The sequence below is a fragment of the Carassius auratus genome, chromosome 17 (genome assembly GCF_003368295.1).
Source record: "Carassius auratus strain Wakin chromosome 17, ASM336829v1, whole genome shotgun sequence".
Classification (NCBI taxonomy): Eukaryota; Metazoa; Chordata; class Actinopteri; order Cypriniformes; family Cyprinidae; genus Carassius; species Carassius auratus.
In genome coordinates this window covers 23,631,412-23,656,148 of record NC_039259.1, presented here as the reverse complement: position 1 = coordinate 23,656,148, position 24,737 = coordinate 23,631,412, and the positions used below count along the sequence as shown (strand labels likewise).

At 35.5% G+C, this 24,737-nt stretch overlaps 1 protein-coding gene across 3 annotated transcripts in view; it reads left to right on the top strand.

Moving 5' to 3' along the window:
- Positions 1-82: 82 nt before the first annotated feature.
- mapkbp1 (mitogen-activated protein kinase binding protein 1) overlaps positions 83-24,737 on the top strand; it is a 43,844-nt gene continuing 19,189 nt past the window's right edge. The window contains exons 1-8 of one of the 3 annotated variants that reach the window (XM_026286495.1): positions 83-549; positions 3,820-3,911; positions 16,186-16,248; positions 17,052-17,109; positions 21,044-21,214; positions 22,141-22,278; positions 22,472-22,654; positions 23,521-23,538. In XM_026286495.1, coding sequence (XP_026142280.1) covers positions 436-549; positions 3,820-3,911; positions 16,186-16,248; positions 17,052-17,109; positions 21,044-21,214; positions 22,141-22,278; positions 22,472-22,654; positions 23,521-23,538 — 837 coding nt within the window. In that variant the 5' untranslated portion in view covers positions 83-435. The remainder of the gene's footprint in view (positions 550-3,819; positions 3,912-16,185; positions 16,249-17,051; positions 17,110-21,043; positions 21,215-22,140; positions 22,279-22,471; positions 22,655-23,520; positions 23,539-24,737) is intronic. The other 2 variants (XM_026286494.1, XM_026286496.1) reach the window with 2 other exon arrangements.

Sequence of the window (24,737 nt, the reverse complement as noted above, 5' to 3'; positions counted from 1 at the left end):
ACGCTGGCTGAAAAAAACGGAGCCTTGCATAATTAATATTCATGAGCTTGGCCTTTACAGTGGTAGGATTTTTAAATACACACATCGCACCGGTGAAGGTATCACGGCTGGAGGTGATTCGTGGAGCTTTCTGACCGGCTCACCGTCAAACTGCTGACTCTAAACACGAGACATGGTCCATTTTAACAAATGGACGTTAGTGTCGAGCGCGCCTCTCACCGACAGGACTGCCGCACGGGATTTAATGCTCAGATAGTCGCTTGTGATGACGGTGGACTGGTTTAGTACATGACATACAAGGCTGTGATCATATCATGGCTTGTTTTAAATGCGTATCGTTTAATTGATTACCGACTGTGATTGTAGAGGAAAGGGCTTTAGCTGCCCCGCCGTTTGTTTGCTGGAAACATTGACTCAACAGCACATCAAATCAAGATGACAGGGGAAAATACAACTATCAAAAGTCGGATTAGAAATCTGCTCCGCTCGCCTTCCATCAAACTGAGAAGAAGTAAAGCTGGGAACAACAAAGAGAATCTCAGTAATAAGGTACAGTCCACTACTGTATGGCACGAAGAATGTATGGAATCTGTATCTGCAGTTGTCTGCAAATGTATCCTAACAGGATAGCTGTGGTTTTCTGCAGTATAATGCAAGGTACCGGTAAATTGGCACTAATATGTCAGAATCTTTCCAGGGTTTGTTATGTAAACTCTACAAAGGCATACTGTGGCTCTGTCTGTAAAATGCAACAGCATGAAGACTGTAACATCCACTGACCTATATTTGTCACATGTCACAAATAATTTCATGCCCTGGTAAACGGCAAGCTGGGAAAATATAATGTACAATAAAAATGTAATGTAATAAAATAATTTGCTCTGAATTTATTAAAACAGTGGTAATGTTTCTAAGAAAATATATTGCACAAATGTGCACTGAAATATACAGAAATTCTAAACACATGTCAGTTTATTATATAATATTATATTGAGTGCCTTTTCAGTTTGGGGATTAGGGTTAATTGCACCTTTTATTTAATATATAATATAATAAATAAATCCATGATGGTCAAGTGCCTGTTGTGAAAATAAAACATTGCACAAATATGCACTATCAAATCCAAGGGTATAGTATTTTCACAGATAAGTGTGCATAATTGTAGATTTCCAGCTCAAACTCTAAACTTGTCATTGTTTCAAATGAAACACTTTGTATAACACTTTGTATACAATGCATTTCTTATTTTTGAATACATGCAACTGCTCTTGTTATTGTAACTGTAACTATTACTGTGTCAGGGTAGTCATCCCTGACTGTTGCATTCCATACAGATTGCCTGTTTTCTGCTGCAGACCCTTGGATGACTGTACTTCCCTTCCATACACAGGAGCCCTGTGACTTTATGATTGTTGAGACTGTTTTGCAACTGAGAAGAATGCTTTTAATAACTTTAGTTGCATATGATTTGTTGCTCATAAATTACACACTGTTGTTCACACTAGCACATTCATTTTCAGTAACCAAATCCATGTCTATATAGAATATTTTACTATGGACTTCATAGTGATGCTGGCTAAGACATCACTGGTATTATTGCTAAACTTATGCCCTGGCTCACATATTAAACTTTAAAGGATTATTAAGTTTATTATTAAAAGAAATAGTTCACCCCAAAAATGTCATAATGATGGATTTGTTTATTACAAACATGTAGCTTTTCACTTTAATTGCAAAATTTCTCCAAATCTGTTCCGATGAAGAAACAAACTCTTCAACATTTTGGATGGCCTGAGAGTGAAAAAGAAAATCATCAAATGTTCTATTTTATGTCAACTGTTTCTTTAAAGGAGATGTGTGCTATTGCCTCTCTAAAGAATCAGATTTATGCTTTTTGCTTGAGTGGTGGTCAATTTTGTTCAGTAGACATAAAATGAAGGAGGGACCCAAGCCATATTGTGGGGCCAGAGAATATAATATGAAATTTGAAATATTTATTGTTTCTAAATGGTTGCATGTACAATAATATTAAAATGACTAATTTAATAGTGCATTCATCAGAGAAGACACCTTCTTCAATTAAATGTCATGCATTAAACATGCAATTTATCAGTACTATCAGAGCATGTAATGATCATTGCTCTAGAGACAATATCTTGTACATACTATCATTTAAGGTCTACATGCAAAAGACTCTGTCAAGGTGCCTTTGTCTCGTACAAAAGAGCAGATCTGTCTCTCTCTTTGCCAAAAGCGTTTGAGGAATCTCTAGTGTATGGATCCAGACAAAGGGGTCTGAGCTTTATATCAGTTCAGCTCTTAGACTGGACTTTATTTCCCAAGGTTTACACACTGTATGAAAATCAAAGCCATTCCTCCAGGTGCTGTGTAGTTCATTGATTCCTGGCTCAAGGACTTTGCTGGTCTCCCAGGATCCGACATACAATGATTGCAAGAAAGTTTATGGAAAAGTGCACGACACAGCTGTTGGTTCAGAAATTCCCATTAGAGATGCTGAACGAGAAATGGCTTAAAAACCACATGCATTTGAAAAACAGCTCTTTTTCCGTTGTTCCAGCACTCCGAGACACTAATAGACAGTGGATATATGGAAGTCTGTCAAAACATCTTTGGAAAGATGATAAATCAAAGCAACAACCACAATTACAGTGTTTTTATATCGGCATGTTCAGCACAAATTGTGGTAGTACACTGAGTCTACATTCAGCTTACGGTGGGATAATGAATGTACATACATAGCATTTGAAGTCCAAATGCTGACTTCAGCTTATGGATTTCTTGAAACCTGCATTTTTGAGGGATAAAACCTGCATGGAAAGACAACTTTGGTCCTTCTAAACCCATACAGTGAGGAAATGGTCTTAGATGGCAGATTTAGAGGAGACCACTTCCATAAACCAGGTGTTGTTCCTTTCATTTCTCCGTTGACCTGTACTCAAAGTGGCCATGATTGATGATGTGAGAGAGTGTCCTCGGCTTGGATATGGCCATGCTTGCTTTGAAGAAGTGGTCTGGCTGAGGTTTAAATGCATAGAAGAAAGGTATCAGATGTTGAAGACAGGTGCAGATATTAAACTGTTTTTTTATGAGGTATGTTAAAAACACATAGTGCATGTGCATTCTTCATTGTTTTGCTCGAATTATAGTATGACATTATTATGAGTTCATTTTATACATATTATGCAATCTTTAATTAAAACAGTAACAATTTTGTGTAATTGTTTTACTAAATAATTGCATTTTAAGCTTGTTATATATGAGTCAGTGCTTTTGCAGTTGTCCTGTAATGTCACTACAATGGAAATGCTATTGAAACATTATCTAGCCTGTTTACTGTTCACAGGTTGTGCATGTTATATTTAAGCTTGTTTTGTGCTTCAACATGTTGCCTTGAGTTTGAGCAGTTCAGCTCTACTTAAAGCCTCATGGAAAATCTCTAGCTCATAATTTCCATTTAATGACAACACCACTTTGCAGTCGTTCTGTACTCAGGGCATTTAAATTCTCAGGTTCTTTAAACAAAGTCTTGCATTATAAACTATTTTTATCTATATCTTATTCTATCTTATCTATAAGAGGTCTTCGAATGTGTTGTGCAGCTATAATTTACCAGCTGCATTGCTAATCCCATACTGACTAAAAATATTATTACTTTTCTATCACAGACAACATTCAGATAATGTTACAGATGTAAAAGCAGAAGTTATGATATTATTTCACTTCGTGTGACCTTTTAAAGGTTTGTTATTTTAATGATCTTGTACCCATAGAAACTTTTTCTTGCATGTAATTCTACAGGTGACGTTGGAGAAAGTCCTGGGAATCACTTCCGCTGGGAATCGTGCTTTGGCGTGTGACCCACATTCAGGACTTGTGGCCTACCCAGCCGGGTGAGTAACTCCGTTTCACACGATAAGACACGGTTTTAGCCATTTTTTGTGAAACATGGCTAAATAACCAGGTGAATGTAGTCAGTGAAATGATGATCTACGATGGCGAGTCAGGTATCTCTTTGGAGGTAGTCACATAAGGTGGTTAATTTTTGAGTTTGGTGAGTCACATATCCTTGTTCAGCATAAGCAATACAGGCATTTCCTTTTGGCTAAAGAGAAAACAGAGAGGAAAAGAGGAGAGATAAGAGTCTGATAACAGATGAGTGATCTCAGAAGGAAATTAGGTGTGGTGCAAACAGGAAGTGCAGAATCTGAAAGCGATTATGACCGTGTGCTGAAGACATGGCCTATAAAACTCTTGAGAGTTAGTCTAGCTTTTGCAAAGACAATTTGGCTTGGTTCTTTCTCCAAAGCAAGAATGCAGCTTAATTTGGATATTTTTGCCATCCAAATGAATTGAATTAGGGCAGTGGCCAAGAATAAAAATTACTTTGTCTCTTTTATCTGTGGAAAAGTGCACCTGGTCTTTTTTTTTTCAGGATTTATAGTAGAACAAACACCTGCATTATTCCACTCTTGCCATGTTTTTTAAAAATAACACTTTTTACTTTAGAGCACCATGGTAATGCCATTGTGTTTGAATAAGGATTGTCATGCAGTTGTGTGGTATAAAAAGTGTCATTATACCATCACTTCAGATTCATCAAATGTCATACACACATTTTTCAGATTTCTTCTTCAGATGTTTTAAAAACTTTCAAGATTCATACATGAAACGAAAAAGGATGTCAGTTTTACACTACAAAACTCTATTAAGTGGGACTCCAGCAAGGCTATCTATGTATATAAAGGAGAAAAGCCTTCATCACATGGTGCTTGTAATCTGATTAACCAGTTAAGCTTGAGTTCCTAACTCTCGGTTGCCATAACATGTCGTCCTAATGAGGAAGAGACGATTGGAAATTAGGTCTCGTTGTACTGTATATGCATACACGACCATTCAGAAGTTTGGTGTTAGTAAGGTTTTTATTTTTTTATATACAGCAAGGATGCATTAAATATTCAAAAGTGACAGTAAAAAGCATTTTTAATGTTACAAAATATTTATATTTCGAATAAATGCTGTTCTTTGAGGAAGTTTCTATTCATCATCAAAGAATCCTGGAAAAATGTATCACAATTTCCACAAAAATAATAAAACTGTTTTCAGTGTTGATAACTATAAGAAATGTTTCTGAGCAGCAAATCAGCATTTTAGAATGATTCCTGAAGGATCATGTGACACTCACTGAAGACTGGAGGAATGATGCTAAAAATTTGGCTGTGCATCACAGAAATAATTTACATTTTAAAATATATTACAACAGAAAATGGTTATTTTAAATTGTAAAAGTATTTCAAAATATTACTGTATTTTTTGATCAAATTAATGCAGTCTTTGTGAGTAGAAGATACTTTAAACATTAAAACATTTTACCAATCTTAAACATTTGAATAGTGTATATCTATGATACCAACATTTGTTGATTCACTAGCTGGAAGACCACAATCAGTTGTTTTCTTTTACAACATAGACTGTTATGAAAGGATTTAGTTCACTTTATAGCATTTAATGGGTTCAAGACAAGGAATGTGTATTAAAAAAGTTGATACTATCACCATATTTTGTCTCTCTCGCTTTGTTTTTAGTCATCTCTGGCATAAGTATGATTTTATCATTAGTATCCATCACCACATTTGAAAACAATCTGATAAACATCGAAAATGCATGTTTAAAAAAATGAATTAAACATGACCTGGCTAGAACCTTAAGACAGTATTACATAGCCTATTGAACAAACTGTACTTCTATCTGCAATCTATTGACTGCAGTATAGGAAAATAGAAGTGTTCTTTTTTTTATTTTTAAAGCTCACACGGCTCCCATTACAAACTCCACCCTGTGCTAAGTCAGCAGTTTGATTGAGCCAAGCGAGCATTTGGTGCAGATATCTTGGCTTGCTAAAGCTAGGAAAATTAGCACAGGCTTCTGCAGCTGTCACAGATCCACTGACAGACCCCACATGTCTGTGAGATACCGAGCTGGTTCTTTACGAAGGCTGTGAAATGCATTTTTCTTTTCTGAATACTGTGCTGATGCTGTAAACATAAGTGAGGTTATCTGAGGCTGACGTTTATGGTGCTGTAGTTCAGCTGAGTGCATGTACACATTTATTTCAATGCATATACTGTAAATGGAAAGGAACCAAGTCTGCATTGTTGTAGTTCTATTCCTCCACAAAGCAGATGTTCCCCAGCGGTGTGTTGTCCTGCAGGTTTAACCGATTATGACCTTGATTATCATCTGATCTTGAGACCAATGGAAGGTCAGGGTGCATTCAAAGCATCTGAGATTAAAACAAATCTTGGGTTAATATTATTTGAATGAAATACTAATGTTATTTTAGGGCTAAAAGAGCAGTTAACTCCATCTGGACAGTAGAGAATTAATTAAAGCTGAGGCTGGCTTCAGGGAGATGTCCTGTTTTCATGAATTGTACCTAAATGAGTACATTTGCGACAAGATTTGTTTAAGGACACCCTGGCCCATCTGCATTATCTCAGTATGTGCTACAGCTTTTGTAGTGAATATTCACCAGATGGGCTGATTTTATTTTTCATCAGATGGGGAAAACTTGCTGGCCTGTATGATTTAAGATTTGTGTCACACATGCAAAACTGCTAGCTAAAATCTTTTTTGGTGCAGCTAAGCTTGATTGTTACTAAATGCCACCATATCACAATTAATTTGTTTTTCTTTTAGTTTTTGAATCTTTTAAAGTCTTGATGTAAATAGATCATCCATCAGTAATATATTTATTTAGGTTTTTTTTATCCTGTTGTTTTGTTTTTAAATGATTAATTTTAAACACAGAATATATATAATTGGGAATAAGGAATTCAAAATGATATTATATTTGCATGCACCAAAAAAATATATATTTCAGTTGCACTATATAATTAATTTAGCTTTGCATCACATGCATACATTACATTTTAAAAGAAAAAGCAGTTTTTTTAAATTATAATAAAACTTCACAATATTGCTGTTTACTGCATTTGGTAAGCAGAGCATTAATTAACTTTTTATAGTACATACTCAAGTATTGTTCTGGGTGAGACCAGAAAAAGTTTATTTAGAAAGTAAATAGTGTCATTTTTATTTTATTTTACATTTAGTGAACCATTTCATACACCTTTTCAAACACCCTGTCATGATTCTTACAATGTTTTACTCTTTGTCTTGAGGAGAAATACTGTAAAACTCCATATTAGGCATTGTTGGATAGTATACCGTCAATGCTATCCTGAAGGGTGAATAGTTTGTGTGGTTTAGGAACGAGTCTTCCGCAAACCAGGAAAAACAGGATAAACCAGATGAAGACAATGAAAGCTGAGTGACACATGTCAATTTTATTTCTTAGTGTTTTTCTTGTAGATCCAAAGGAAGTTATGATTGCACCTGCTGTATTTTAGCATGCATTGAAATCCCTCAGTATTTGCAGGCACAAGCAAAAAAAACGAATGACTTGCATGCATTACAATCATGTTTATGTGTGGAACACACGTACTGAAGTAAACGGATCAATTTATTGCAGATCTACAAGGTCGTTTATAATAATAAAGCACCCTTGGTTAATTGATTCATTTCTGCATGCAGGAACATCAGCTAACTGTATTCTAGCATTTGAGTGATGAATGAGTTCTGGTGTAATGCGGCGGTCACTGTAGAATAGATATGAGCATAATGAATAAACGGCCCTCTGTGTTAATCAAAGATGCATGAAAATGTGTGTCAGAGTCTCTGGCGCCCTTGCATGCAAGTAGGTCAGTAGAGCTGAACAGACCAATGTGACGATGAGAAATGGGAAGATGATGACGGATGTGAGGAAGGAAGGAAAGGGTGACATGGGGAGAGTGAAAAAAGAATGGAAGCTTGTGGGAACAGAGGTTGATTTAGTATTGCTGTGGTGTGTGTGGTCGTCCTCTCTGCTGCATTGCAGTATTCAGTGCTCGTGAGGCTCTCTGGCTTCACACACACACACTCCCTAATGACATCTCACACTCACACACATGCTCTGAGAGGAGAGCCGCAATCGAAAGACACCCGCAGGAATACAAAATAAGTGGAAGCCATTCATGCTGAAGAACATATTAGGACAGATTAAAAGTATTGTTTTTACTCGGACTCTGCTGTCATGTACTTGGAAGAAGGCTTTGTGGAAAATAACTGAAGATCATAGTTGTGTTGTACATGCTGTTGGCAACTTGTAAAAGTGTTTAGAGAGCTGAATTCAACTTAGTTTTATTTTATTTATATAAATTTCTAGGCATACTGCTTTATATAAGATCATATATTTATACACAAATGCAAGCATCTCACACACAAACATACACAGAGAGAGTCCATGCATTCCCTCTAACCATCAATTTAACTCACTTGAAGGTCACTGCGGAAGGAGAATGCTATTTGCAGGGCTGCTGGAATCCCTTAACTAACATTGTCTTCCACAAGTACATGCTTCGTGATGTACTGCATACAGACAGACTACAGATGATGGTCACTTAAAGGAAGAAAAGTTGCTGCCTGTGATCTTGTATGGCACTGTCTAACAGTTTCACAGTTATACCGTGAAAACCGAATAAGTATATTTTATGGTTGCTTGCACCAGCTCTGTCTGTCTGTCTGTCTGTCTGTCTGTCTGTCTGTGGGTCTATCGTTCAGTCGGTCTATCGGTCAGGCGGTCCATCGTTCTATCTTTCTTTCTATCGTTCTTTCTATCGTTCTAGCTGTCTGTCATTCTTTCATTCTGCCTATCGTTCTGTTGTTCTGTCTATCATTCTGTCGTTCAATCGTTGTCGTTCGGTCTATCGTTCTATCGTTCTATCATTCTGTTGTTCTGTCTGTCGTTCTGTTGTTCAGTCTATCGTTCTATTGTTCTGTCGTTCTATCGTTCTGTCATTGTGGTGGCGCTTCCCAGATTGTGGATGTTCAGATAAATGGAAATCGTAATTCACAGCGAAGAAGAAATAGACAAACAACGAACGCATATTGAGTACCCGAGTAGCCTAACCTCTCAGCTCGGATCGCAGGAGGATTTCTCTCACTATATGAGAGAGCGAGAGCACCGGCGCCACATCCAGATTTATGTCAACAAAACTGAATGCTCCCTCAGTTGATAAGCAGTTAATGTTATGTGTTGGTTTACACACAAAGAAATGTGTAAGCTTTAAATAGGTCCAAGAATAAAATGCTTAACTTCTATCAGTTTGGACTTGAATAAAGAGAGAAAGCTTTCACTTAACCATTTTCACAGTCATTTTGTTTGTTTACACAGATATTGTGATGTATCATTATAGAATTGTCTAGCAATATATCATTTTATCGCAGAATAAAATATGCTCACAATATCACATGCTGACACTGATTCGCTGCTCAAGAAACATTTATTATCATTCTTAACCATGTTGAAAAAATAAGTGCTGCCTAATTTTTTTGTGAAAAACTGTGATACACTACCATTCAGAAGTTTGGGATAAGTAGTTTAAAAAATAAAATAAAAAAAAAATCTTTAGCAAGGACAATTTATCAAAATGACACTTAAGATATTTACAATGTTATAATGATATAATAACAAACAATTAACATTTTCAAATAAATAATACTGTAAAAATATAAATTCTGTTTGATGAATCCTTTTTTTCAATATTGATAATGACAAAACCTTTATTAATTAAGCACCATTAAGAATCGATAACCGAACCAATAATATTTCACAAGTAACTGTTACTATTTTTTTTACTATTTTTGATCAATTAAATGCAGCCTTGGTGATCATAAGACACTTCTTTCAAAAAAAGATTGTTAATTATACAATTGTTTTCTTTTAAAATTACGTTTACGTTTTTCAAACCTAGAGTGATAGTTTTTAGTCAGTCTTTGAGAAAACCTATTTGAAAGCATTATTTATTGATTTTATTTATATTTACTGATGACTGTAGTGGCACAGGACAGATAAGCAGGAAGGTTGCTTTAGATGAGCTTAGTAGCAGGTCATCCCTACGGTGCATAATCCTCTGCCATCTGAAAGCGTGCTGACTGCTGGGCCCAGACGCGCAGGATTAGGCCATGCTGGTCACCATCTGTCTGGAGCAGAGCAGCGAACAGGCCTGGATCAATGGGGACATCCTGCTAATAGCCAGACTTACGGCTGGGCTCGGTCTTGGAAGGCAATACTCCTGGAAGTCTTTGATTGTGATGGGGAGTGATGTCGTGTGTGTGTGCCTCACCACCTGTCTGTGTTTTATCCCACTCACAAGATAGAGCAAGGCTACAACTGTCCGTATTTACTTGCCACAACATTTGATCTGCCTCGTCTTTAACCCTTGTGTGTACACACACACACACACACACACACACATACACACACAACGAAACATTCTACACCCAGAACAGTTGTGAAACCTGAGAGACCATAACACAAGCTGTTTGAGATCTGGATATCTTTAGCTTCTGAATACAACAGCTTTGAGCTCGTTTTAAGTCCTTCTAAAATGAATGGACAGTCTCTCGCTGTTTTGTGTCACACTTGATGCTGTTCATAGTAATGCTCATTCAAATATTTAATCTGCACACAAGAACCTGTTGCATTAAGAATTAAACCCTATGTACTGTAACTCGTTTCATATTATTTTGTGATTTCTTTGTCTTGTAGACATCAAAAAGGGTAAAAATTTTGCAGTGAAGAGAAGGGCCCATAGTCGTATCTAGAGACAAACTACTTTTCATTTTCTAATTTAGGAATAGAATTTTAAGAATATTTAGAATTCCTAAAAACATTTCTTAAAGGAATGGTTCACCCAAAAATGAAAGTCTGCCCTCAGGTCATCCAAGATGTAGATTAGTTTGTTTCTGATTCTGATTATGTTTGGAGAAATCTAATATTACACCACTTGCTCACCAGTGGATCCTCTGTTGTGAATGTGTGCCGTCCGAATGAGAGTCTAAACAGCTGATTAAAAACATCACAATAATCCACAAGTTATCCTCACCACTTCAGTCCACCAATTAATGTCTGTGAAACGCTGTAGTGAAATGTAGTGAAACGCTGCATGTTTTTTTTTTTTTGTTTTAATACTCCAAACTGTTGCTTCTGGCTAAAGAAAAAAAAAAGGTATTTAAGAAACACTGTTAAATTTAGAAATTATTTATGCAAACTTTCAATATTGTCTGTTTTGAATGTAGTTTGCCTTTTACATTTAAAAAGCTGCTATTATAAATGTCATGCCACTGTATCTGTTTATAATAGTATCTATGGTTATGGCTTGTGATATAGAGAACTGTATTCCAGAGTGTTTTTGTGGCCTCAAATCATTGGCGCATGTAGTCATTTGGTCGATCTGTGCAGTACTACACTCCACTTGGCTTATTCGATTCCCTGCTAGGTGAGATAATGAGCTGGATCAGCTTTTTCCCGGGCTGCAAGAAGCACATGATGGCACATGTGGGCCCTGCAGAGTTTCACATCATCAGCCAATACATTCACACGCAAGAGCAATGGTCATTACTTGATAACTTGTCTTACACAGAATCTCATGCAGATACAAGTCCTCCTTGCAGAGCTTTTCTCATAAAGTTTGAAATGGTGCAATGAAATTCATATGATATGAGTCAAAACCACATGGAATTCTGATGAAAACTGCAAATTTGAGAATTTGACATTTGAGTTTAGCTCTGGGCTGAAACTGTATAGTGAGAAATCTACTGTGAATAACTGTGGGAAAGTGTTCATGTTGTGTGTAAAGTAACTTGAATCTTCTCGTTGGCTCTGCGTGGTCAATCTTTAGTCATACTCGAGTAGATCTGTGAGATTTCTCTTGAGAGAACAGGCTCCTGGGAGGAGATCTGGAGGAGAGTCTATGTTGCTGGAGGGAATCTTTTATTGCAACAAAAAATATTGAGTAACACAAAAAGTGCTTTAGAAAAAAAGCTGTTGTTGATTCTGGTGGTGTGGAAAGTTATCTAGATGCATATTGAATATAATGTGAATCCTCTCAAAGATATACATTGATTGTTTTCAGGTTAAGGTACAAATTTAAACCATTCTGACTGACTACTTAGGTTAAGGTACAAATGACTGACTAAATAAGTAAAACATTTTTGGTAATTAAATTAAATCTTTATAAAGATTTATATAAAAATAAAGCTAAATATAAATATTTTTATTAAACAAAAACTAATAAAAATGAAAAAAGCACACAACAAAATTACTAAAACTAAAAGTCAAATTAATACTGAAAATAAAAGGTAAATCAAAGTATTATAACATACTATATAAAAATGTTTTTATATAGTTTTGATAATATTATATAAATGGTACTAAAATAAGCTTTTGTTTAAATAACCGCTCAAACAATGATGTTTATCCTACATCAACTCATAACATAAGCATTGAATTATTTTTAGAGTTTCCCTTCTGATTTCTGTGAAACAGACTGTGCTTTGGGTGCTTTTATGGTTTATTCTTGAAAACAGAATCACATCTCAAGACTTTATTAGGCAGTGTTCAATGACTTGGTGTGTTAGTTGATTCAATTCAATGTTCTTTTATTAGGGTTCATTTGCTGGCTCGACTTAGTGTAACCTTGTTTTACAAGACAACTGATGTGGAAAAACACTATCCTGCTCACCCTGTTGAAGAGAGTATGTAAAGAAGTGGTGCTGTTGGCTTATTTATGTGACATTTATGACAGCTAAATATAAAACTGACCTCAATGTAACATAATAATTGATCAACAATGCAGAAAACCAGTAACTCAAGGTTCTGAATTTCCATCCGATCAAAGATTACATACTGTCCAAAGATATCCCGATTACACATTAAAATAAGATCAAATTATATACACTGTATACACCCATATTATGCAAAACAAAAAACTTTTATTTTGGATGCAATTAATCGTTTTACAGCACTAGTTGATTTCATCCAGTCTTATTTAAGTATCATTGAAATGCTATAATAGGTTTTATTCCATTTTTTAACTAGTTTTTATTTTTAGAATTTCTGTATTTGTTTATAATTTGGTATAATTTCAGTTAATAATTTGAATAAATTGTGTTTTTATCATTTTTAATATGCATGCCTAAAGTTAATAAATGTAATTTTTTTGTTGAATGACAAGTTAAACTAAAATCAAATTAGAAATGTTTAAATAATTTTTTTAAACTTTCATTTAACATTTTTTACTTTAAAGTTTAAAAAAAAAAGTTTTAATTTTAGTTTGTTTTAACTATCTATAACCATGATTCCACATTTACTCATACAGTTTTAAATCAAATTTTGTTTATTGACATTAGTTGAAATTAACATTTAAACTACATTTATAAATTGTTAAAATGCTGTATATTTTTATCTTTTGGTGCGTTATTTGCTAAACTTTACAAATTTCCCATTTACCTGTTTAAACAAAATATAATTCTTGAAGGATTCAATGTTGCAACAAACCTCATCTTCTGTAGTTCGTCCTCTGAACTGCTCTTTGGAGCAACCTGGTACCTTGAAATTGCAATTTTGTTTCCCACCAGACTGACAAAACCTGTGCCGAGGTTTTATAGAAACAAAAAAGGCCTATTTTGAGGCCAGTGAAAGGTCTGAGTGTGGTTCATGAGTGAATGGTGGGCGGTCACATGTGTAAATACAAGGTCAGGCATATTTGCTGACTGTGCACTGATTCATATCAGCTTATCTTTGTAAAGGGATGAGCCGTAGATGCTCGTACAACAGGCTTGTATAGTCATTGAGCCGAGGCCTGCCAATCCCATCTGCAGCTTGGCTTATATATAGTGCAGGAGATCCATTAATGGTATTACTTGCCAACAATGAAGGTCCGCTCCTCCCCTGGTTTCCCTGTCTTTGGCGTCAGTGGTTTATGGAGACATGAGTAATGTGCTGTTAAAGCATGAGGTCATCTCTTCTGTCCCTCTTCTCTCAGACGTGCTCGTAAAGCACAGAGCTGGACGACAGGGAGGCTTTGACTTGACAGATTCCAAGCAGGGCTCTTCCTGTGGTCGGGGGAGACCGAGCGCTTGTGTGGCTTTGTCTCGCTCATCTCTGCTTCTGAGACCAGAAGAAAGAGTAGCAGTGCACTCAGTTCTCTTTGTGTGTTTGTTGTGTCCAAATTGACCTATAGAGCTGGACCTCGGCCAGTGGAAGAGACCTTTACTCTGAAGATGCAGATGTTTGATTATCTGTACAAAGCCTGGTACACTTTCAAAATTCATTGTTTCTATGTCGTCTATTCCCCCACGCAGATAAGATAGGGCTTCCTCAGTGGCATTTAAAACTGGAGGCTGTTTATTTAAATGCTTTTTTTATGAAATGTAAAATCACAAAATTCATGTGGAATATCTGTTGGTAAGAATTTCTGTAATATGACTTTGAAATCAAAGCAAAGTGTGATTTGAGGATATCCTGTTTAGGTGCTACTAAGTACCTCAAATGAAATGTTTAATTATCTGTCATGTTTGATGTTTTGATGTTTGTCATGAGTCAAAAGATGGAGCCCGAGTCTGACCCTTGCAGTTTAAAAAAAAAAATATTGTGCATATGAACGAGTATAAATATTCTATTTATTAGAATAAGTTTATGTATTTACCTTCCAATAATTACATATTATATAAGTATAAATTATAATATTTATAAAATATATAAAGTATTTCAGAATTAATTGTATGCATGTATAATATACTAACTTATAATAATAATAGTAGTAGTTTTTGTTTTTATGTTTACTATTTTTGTTGTCTATATAAGTTTATCTCTGACCATCTCGATTTATCTATATTTGTGAATAAAATATATTAATAAATTTTACATTTATTTTGGATTTTTTATTTATGCTATTTTTAAATTCGAAACCATATAACATTATATATTAATTTAATATATTAATATATTAATTTTTATTTTATTAATTGTTATTCATTCATGCTATAATTATAAATATTTTATAGTAATAACTATTGATATTTTTCCATTTATGCTTAAAGGGATAGGAATTATTATTATTAATAAAAATATCTTATTTTGTGTTCTAAATATCTTATTCAGATGAAGTCTTTCCATCTAATAATCTAACTATAATTTTATTTATTCACATCTTTATTTATATATTTGTTTAGTTCAATTGCAAGTAGTGTATCAGATGGGTTCGCTGTACTGAGCTGAAGGGGCTTGACTCATCTCCTTTGGGTGGCTGTGGAAAATGCATTGCAGGGTGTTTTTGTTTTACTGAAAACTAGTTTAAGCGCTGACTGTCTCTGTATCAGCGTTTTACTTATTACTTTTAGTAGGGACTTATTTATTTAATTGGGAAAATTTGTGTTTTAGCAGTTTTTTACTAGTCATCATTTTTCTGCGTGAACTACACACCAAACAATTGAACCAAATATGAAGGATTCTGCAGTGGTCATTGACGTATTTCCTCTTTGTTCTGTTTGTCTGACTGCTTTCCTGTTCTGTATGCAATACAGCAGGTTATTTCCCCCACCAGACACTGTCTCAGGCTCTCTTTATAGGACCGACTCTACAGTACTTCAATATAAAAGGCTGTAAAGGGCTTGTGTTTGTTTTTCATTCTTTGAAACATATTGAGATTGTTCCTGTGTTTAAGAGAGATGAAAGCCAGAGAAGAGGAGACTTGCCTCTGTCACGCACTGCACCCGTACAACAACAAAAAACCAGAAACACACCTAGAAAAGAAAACGGTGGCAGTACCCTAGTACAGTGACTTTTCACATACCACTTTGACATATATTATGGTACTGAATGTTCACCAGAAACATAATATTTTTTCTAGTACACAGTACTCCAAGGTACTTTTAAAGAATACCATTGTACTATCATGGTACCTGCTCTGACTAAAACACACATTAACAGACACCGGATTTGATACATAGTTAATCAGGAAAGTCAGGTATAATCATGTTTAAATGAGTCTGATTTGTGCACTTTTCTCTCTCTCTCTTTTTTTTTTTTTTTTGTTGGTGTCTAAATTTGGAAGTAAGAAAACACAACTCCATGATTTAGATTTAAATTCTGGGCTTGTGGTTGAGTGTGGTCAAAGATCTGGACGGCTAACTGTCACCGTAGTTAAATGATAATTGTTGTTTTGGATTGGAAAGTGTCTGCTAAATAGCATTATAATGACCCCTTTTTTTATCGTTTTATAGGTGTGTGGTGGTGCTACTGAACCCTAAGAAAAACAAACAGCATCATATCCTCAATAGCTCCAGGTAAGACTTTCATACTTTTCTAACCAAGCGCAACATGGATAAATGTCACCTCTTATGGCTCATTAGCTGCACAAGTGTACTACATTCTTAAAAATAAAGGTTCTTTATTGGTATCTGTGGTTCTGTGAAGAACCTCTAGCATCCATGAAACCTTTCCTTTCCACTAAAGGTTTTTTTTTATACATTCTTAAAAATAAAGGTTCCTTATTGGCATCAGTAGCTCCATCAAGAACCATAAACATCTGTGGAAAATTTCCATTTCGCAAAAGGTTCTTTATAGTGGAAAAAAGATTATTTTAAGTTAAAATTCAAAACATTCTCCACACTGAAAATGGTTCCTTTTAAGAACTGTTTATTGGAAGGTTCTTTATGGAGCCCAAAATGGTTCTTTTATAATAATAAATAATAATCTTTTGTAAGCTTAATTTTTTTGCGTGTAGCGCAAAAAGGTTCTTCAGATTATTAAAATGCTCTTCTACAGGAAAATAAATGGTTCACTTAAGAACTGTTAACTGAAATGTTCTTTGGAGAACCTACAGTAATGGTTCTTTTATGGCACTGCTGTGAAAATCCGCTTTTTTACCAAACTGGCTTCCCAACACACAACCCCGTCTGCCACTGGTTGACCAAACAGATAGTCCTGTCCCAAACTCATGCCACTGGTTGAGTAAATATTGTAGTGTTGGGATGCTCAACATATAATCATCATAAGCAATGTGTGACCAGACGGAGAGGAAACCTCTCAACTAGCAGGATGCATACACTTCAACACCGTCTAAATACTTCCGTCCACTCTGTCACAGGAAAACCATCACAACGGTCTCCTTCTCTCCTGATGGCAAATATGTGGTCACGGGCGAGGTGAGTACTCAGTTCCTCAGTATATCTGTGCTTTGTGGTTCCATCACATGATCTAATAGGAAGTCAGGAGCTCTGGAGCAGTATCTCATACTTCAGTATCTCATACTATCAGTGTAATTTTTCTCTTGTCAGAGTGGAGTCAAGTACAGACAAATGTGACTATTGCTTTCCTTCTGCAATTCTGCAGCACTAAAGTTGGGATTAGAAGGGATTTATTGCTTTGACTGCAATATAGAAATCATGCAGAAGCATGCAAGTTATGTCCGGCTTTAAAGGGGATGTGAAATGCTATTTCATGCATACTGAGTTTTTTACACTGTTAAAGAGTTGGATTCCCATGCTAAACATGGACAAAGTTTCAAAAATTAAGTTGTACGTTTGAAGGAGTATTTCTGTTCCAAAAATACTCCTTCCGGTTTGTCACAAGTTTCGGAAAGTTTTTTTCGAGTATGGCTCTGTGTGACGTTAGATGGAGCGGAATTTCCTTATATGGGTCCTAAGGCACTTCTGCCGGAAGAGCGCGCACTCCCATATAGCAGAGCACTGAGAGGCTGAGCACAGACAATCACTCATCACAGCGAGAGCGTTGCGAAATGTCACAAAAGAAGTGTGTTTTTGGTTGCCAGGGCAAGACAACCCCGCACAGATTACCAAAAGAGAAACAGCATTAAGGAACCAGTGGATGGAGTTTATTTTTACAGAGCATCAACGGAGTTGTGCAAGTGTTTTGTTTTTGTTCCCCTGCATTTCGAAGATGCTTGTTTTACAAACAAGGCCCAGGTTGACGCTGGATTTGCACATCGTTTATTTCTTAAGGATAATGCAATCCCAACGAAAAAGGGTCACGATCGTGTGTTGGAACCGCAGGCGGTGAGTAAAACTGCTTCAAATATCTCTGTGTTGTTAACTTAGCTATCGGCGCATAAGCACATCAAGAAAACAACATGCGATGTTGTCATCAAACTGCACGAGTAAAACTGCTTCAAATATCTCTGTGTTGTTAACTTAGCTATCAGCGCGTAAGCACATCAAGTAAACAACATGCGATGTTGTTATCAAACTGCACTTTCCACATGTACAGCTTAAAAAAAATAAATAAATAGACGACAAAGTGGAACTTAGTCATTTTCCAAAACCGCTAAGCAAATATATACAGTTTCAGTACATACCACATAGAGAAGCCTTTGCTGATGCTGCTCTTGGTAAATTTCAGCCTCTGGATCTGTGTCACAGCTTCCAGACTCGCTCAACACAAAAGCCTACTGGCGCTCGTGATTCTTTAGCTCCGCCCACACGACACGCCTCTAGACGCTCGTGTTTTTCCGGGAAAAATCGGTACAGACTATCTTTCTCTTATGAATATAATAAAACTAAAGACTTTTTGGAGTTATGAAGGATGCAGTACTACTCTATAGGTACTCAAGATTAACAGGATATTGAGTGAAAACGAGCATTTCACCCCCCTTTAAATAAAGCACAGTATTGCAACCTTCAGAATAAAATAGCATGTTTCAGACAAAACAAAACCAATAAGAAACAAAATAACAATATTGAAAGATTTAAAATAATTAATAATTACTTATTTGGTTTAAAGATTAAATGTAATTGGCAACACATTTAACTCTGTATTGTATTATCTGAAGTATTAGAAGGGAGTTATGCAGAATGGAAGCTAATTTTGTCTATCAGGATTTGTTTGGTGCACCTTGATTTACAAAACCAGTTTTTATTTTATTTTTTTATTTTTTTCCCCTTCATGACTTAATGTCACCTGAGTAGAAAAAAGGTTGTAGAAATTGAACTAATTTCTTTCTAGAGTGTTAACACCGTTACCTATTATCCTATTTTCTAAATCTCCTATTATCTTAATATCTGGGAATTTCAAGTGTCATTTTCCAGGCCTTTAGACATTTGTTTAATCAAATTTTGAAAACTTCTGTAGTCATTATAGACCTTTGTGGTTCTACTCAGTTGTGAAGCATTTCTTTGGCTAAAATTGTCTTTTTGAGTGCAGTCTCTAGACACTTATTTTGTTGTTAGATATAACAACATGCTATTTTTATTTGAATGAGGAATGTGGATGCTTGCGTGTGATCCACTATGATTTTTTTTTCTTTAAAGGTACAGTTCACCCAAAAACGAACATTCTGTCATAATTTAATCACTTTGCTCACTTTTGTTTTTCAAACTTTCTTCTGTGCAACATAAAAGAAGATATTTTGAGGAATGCTGGTAACCAAATAGTTTTAGTGACCATTGACTTCTATTGTATGGACAAAAAACACTGAGACGTTGTTCAAAATATCTTTTTATGCTTCACAGAAGAAAACAAGTCATGCAATGACATGAAGGTGATTAAATTATAATTTTTTATTTATTGTATTTTTTTTATTTTTTGGTGGTGGACTATCCCTTTATAAGTTTAATGTGCATTGATGAAGTGTCCATACTTCTGGTCAGCTGGCATGACAGTAATGTCTGGAAACAGTAGTGACCTGAGTTGTTTGGACTTTGTTTGCAAGACTGAACATGAGCACAGATCCTGTCTGCTTCTCTGATCCACTAAATCATGTGGACGGGTGATTTTTGTGTGTGTGTGTGTGTGTGCGTGCGTGTGTGTGTGTGTGTGGGGGGTTTCTGTGGGTGCGGTTGTAAATTATTGTATGTGTGTCTAGGTGGTTGTATATTTTGTGTGTGTGTGCAATTGGACAAATAAAGTAATCCTTTCCGTTTGAGAGGAGTTTCTTACTCCAGTATGTGAAAGTGATGTGATTTTGTGCTCACTGGCTGCCATGGCAACAGGCGGCACCGTGCCAACCTGCACACAGACTGTGTCTGCTGTCATAAAAAGGTTAAAGCGAGAGTGCCAAGAAAGGGCAAGGAAAAGAGCATGTAAGGAGGAAGAGAAAGAAAATGTGCCCGAAGGAAGAGACAGAAACCGTCTGGAATCAGCATATGTCTGCTCACTGTGGTTTGACCTCTGACCCCCACAGTCTCACTCTGAAGCCCCTGCAGCGCTGAATGCTGATCACATCTTGGCAGCACAGTCCTGTATTAAAACAGGATGTTGTGTAAGATTAATCAGAATGAATATCCATTCATTCCTTTTTGTTTGCGTGCATGATCTGTCTTGATTTGAGTTGTGTAAGCTGGGATTGAACGAACCTGTCTCGACATCTATGTTATTGTGTTCCACCAACAAGCATTGCAGAAATAGAAAGGTGCTCTTGAATACATGGTTGCAATACATCAAAATATAAATCCAAGGTCTACACAGTCAAGAGAAAACATGACAATATCCAGGGATATTCAAGATGGTGTTTTTCTGACCAGGGAAAGACATAATAATATATAACACATACACTAAAAATGAATGAATTATTTTTTTCATTTTAATCTTTGAAAGAAGTCAAAGCTCACCAAGGCTGCATTTAATAAAAAATATTAAATGTATATATATTTAATATTTATTTATTTCTATATTATTTAAATATTATTTCAGTTTAAAATTACTTTTTTCTATTTGTATAATTTAAAAAAGAATGTTTTGAAAAATATTATGATTTGATGCTTAAGAAACATTTCTCTACAAAAACCTCAGTACATTTTTTTTTTTTTTTGGATTCTTTGATGAAAATAAATTTAAAAGAGTAGTATATGTATAAACTTTAATAAAATTATAAACATCCTTATTGTCACCTTTGACCAGATTAATGCATCCTTGATGAATAAATGTATTAATTTCTTTAAAAAAATCTTATTGACCCCAAACGTTGATAAGTATGTATATATTTATACAGTATATGTGTTGGTTGTATGTTTCTAAATATACTATTTTTGGCTCTTAATCTGGTAGATATTGCTCTTGTGTTGAGATTGTCTGGAGTAAAGCATGTTGACGGCCCTCATAACCTCTCTTTTTCTCTCTCTCTAGAGTGGTCATATGCCGGCGGTGCGTGTCTGGGATGTGGCAGAGAGGACGCAGGTGGCGGAGTTACAGGAACATAAATACGGCGTGGCGTGTGTGGCTTTCTCCCCCAACAGTAAATACATCGTCAGTGTGGGATACCAGCACGACATGATCGTCAACGTCTGGGCCTGGAAGGTGACTACAAATACTCAATGGATTTCATTTAGTTTTATTGTTTCATTTATGCTGTTCGGATAACTAGATTTTCCTTTGCAAGTAGCAGTGTTTGCAATGCATAAAAGGAATGGTGTTAACAGGCAACACTACATTTGTAAAGAATATACATGTTATACAGTATATGCTTCTAGCTAAAGAATGAAAAAAAGAAATAGTTTAGCCAGAAATGAAAACTATCCTCACCCTCAGGCACTCCAAGATCCTCTGCAGTGAATGGGTGCCGTCAGAAAGAGAATTCAAACAGCTGATAAAAACATCACAGTAATCCAAGTAGCCAAATCCATCAAAATGTACTCTATTCGGAATTTTATTTTTTAAGTAAAAAAGTAATCTCTGCTGAATCAGGAGAGAAATATGAAAAGATTTAGCACGGTTTACAAACAGTTCTTAACAAATATGTGTCACATTTTGACTTTTTACTGGAGGAAGTGTTATTATAGATTATAGACTCTTTGGACAGAAGCAAAGAAATTAAAATGCCTTGATTTTGTTTCTTACAAACACGTAGCTTTTTGCTTCAATATGTTAACTTGACTGGAGTAGTGTGGATTATTGTGATGTTTTTATCAGCTGTTTGGACTCTCATTCTAACGGCACCCATTCACTGCAGAGGATCCACTGGTGAGCAATTTTTCCAGATATGTTTTGATGAAGAAACAAACTAACCTACATCTTGGATGGCCTAAGGGGTAGTAAATATTCAGAAAATGTAAATTTTTGTGTGAATTATTCCTGTAATGTAGTTCCATCTCTCATAATCTGTTTACCATGATTTTTCCCTTTTGATTGCTGCCCTTGAATCAACCAATAACATAAAAAACAGATCCATAAATCATAGTATAAAAATGATCATAGATTAAATATTTGTCTTTTTGTCCTTTCAGAAAAATGTTGTGGTTGCCGCCAACAAAGTGTCCAGTAAAGTGACGGCTGTGTCTTTCTCAGATGACAGCTCGTATTTTGTTACGGCCGGGAATAGACACGTGAAGTTCTGGTATCTTGACCACACCAAGTCATCCAAGGTATACGATGCTAACGTGACAGCTAGCTTTATCTCCACCAAATACAGCTCTTTTTGATCTTTCTGGCTGGCTCTCCATCTCTAACTCTCACTTACCGTCACCACAGATGACAAACTTGACCACAGCTGAAAATGTCACGTCCCCTTCACACAGTGCTAAATATTACCCAGGTCATAAATGTCATCTCTCACAGGTGAATGCCACAGTGCCATTATTGGGCCGCTCTGGTCTTCTTGGAGAGCTGCGGAATAACTTCTTCAGTGATGTGACCTGTGGAAAGGGCCGGAAGGCGAACAGCACCTTCTGCATCACTTCCTCTGGGCTGCTCTGTGAGTTCAACGACAAAAGAATGCTGGACAAGTGGGTGGAGCTCAGGGTGAGTGACGAGGATGCTGATTGGTTGATTGTGTAGTCAGTTACAAATATGCTTGAATGAGTGGGTGACATTGAGCTCAATAGTTTGGTTCAAAAATTAAAAATGAATTGATTTTTAGATTAATTTATCTCCTATCTTATTCAAAATACATTAAAACTCATTAAAGATCCACATTTCAAAATGTGTTTTGAATACTGTTTTCATGAATACAGTATTTGTAGTGAAATAGATTATCTACATTGAAAAATAACATATTTTGAAAAATTTCACTTTGTAAACTTCACAAATAATTAGTAAAAAGTAGCGTTGAATTAAACATGACATTTATATTCTTGTAAAAACATACTGCAGTCCGTTTTGTTTTATTTACAACTTTGAAACAGAATTTTAACGGTTTAGCTTTCTATTTACCTATATTTGGATAATATAGGATGTTGTATCCATTATGGCATAAAAAATGAATTTATATGAAAATACAGTTTTTGGAGGCTGGTTTAGTTCAGAACTCTATTGAACAATTTTTTAAAATCTCTATGGAAAAGGAATTGGGAAAATAATGAGAGGTCACTGTTGAGCTCTGTTCCTTTAAATGTTTGTGTAAAGAATGTGCATGAAATTAAAGCTATTGTATACTTGGAGTTGAACTTTAAAAGTTCAATTGTCACATTTTTAACCCCCTGATTTGTAGTTGAATTTTGTGCTGTATCCATGTTAAGCTATTTATTTCTTTTCTGAAGTCCCTGTGAACAGAGGGTGTTTCTAAGCTCTCGGCTGTGTTAAGCGAGAGTGGAGTGTGTTAATTACTAATGCTGCTGCTGCTGTTGTCTAATATTAGTCTGTTCTGCTTCTCCTTTCACACTGTTCAGAAAAATGACAGTTTCGCAGTAAGTTTCACATCAGGGCTATGGATTCAGCTGTCACGTCACTTGTAAAACTCATTAAACAGCACGTCACAGTGCTGCTGTCAGTCATGCTCACCTGTGTCTGACCACATTACCTTCACTAGCCAGTTAACATCTCTCATCTCAGTCTCAGACACAGCATTTCACATGAAGTATACTGCATACACCACCCCTTTTGTGTTATATTAAGAATTTATTATTATTATAATTTTAAAATATTTTTTACATTAGATTGTTTTAATTGTTTCATCTAATGATTTTATTTATTAATTATTAGTATTAAATATTGTATTGCGTACGCCATCCCTTTTTTATTTTTTAAAGTAAAAATGATTATTATTATTAATTTAAAGATTTTTTTATATTTTATATTGCATTCTATTGTTTTAATTATGTACTCAATATTTTTTTATTAATTATAAGTATTAATAATTCAACTGTATTTTAAAAGGGTATTTAATAATATTTATATTTATTTACTGCATTTATTACTCTGCCCCCAAAAAAAAAAAAAAAATCTGATAATATAGTAATATCTATTTAAAGGAAGGTCTGTTGTGTCTCACAAAAGAGAAGAAGAAACCCATGAGAACTAGGCAGCTGTGTTGAACACATGATTTAGAGCCGATATGAGATCTCGATTTGACTCCTTACAAACGGTCAAAGTGGGTTCATGGTTACAGCAGGTGGGTGCTGCACAATTCTGCTTTTGTGGGACCCTTGAGCCCACTGCACTGAGAAAACAAGAAAGATTCAGAAGAGTGCCAGAAAGAAGGGGATACAGAGAGGATGGGAAAGGATACAAAAGCCTCTCTGTCTAACAGTTTATCAACTAAAAGAACCCCAGGATCATTGTACAGCTTGATAATCTACAGATGAACTTTGGTCTCTTGAGTGATGCTTATTTAGCAAATAGTCCTCCGTGTCCTTATCTCAGGAAATTTAATTGGATATTTCAATAAAGGAGGCTCTTATATTTTAATATTATTAGGAACATCTAACAGCCCATGGAAAAGCACACAAATGAGTTCTCATCTTCTCACTTTTAACCTGCTCAGGCACGAACACATTTTTATTACACTTTGTATCTTTATCGCCACCTGTTTCATATTATTTTTGATTTCTCATCAGCTTTTATTTGCGGCTTGTGCTTTGTGCATTTCCTATGCAATTATTAGTGG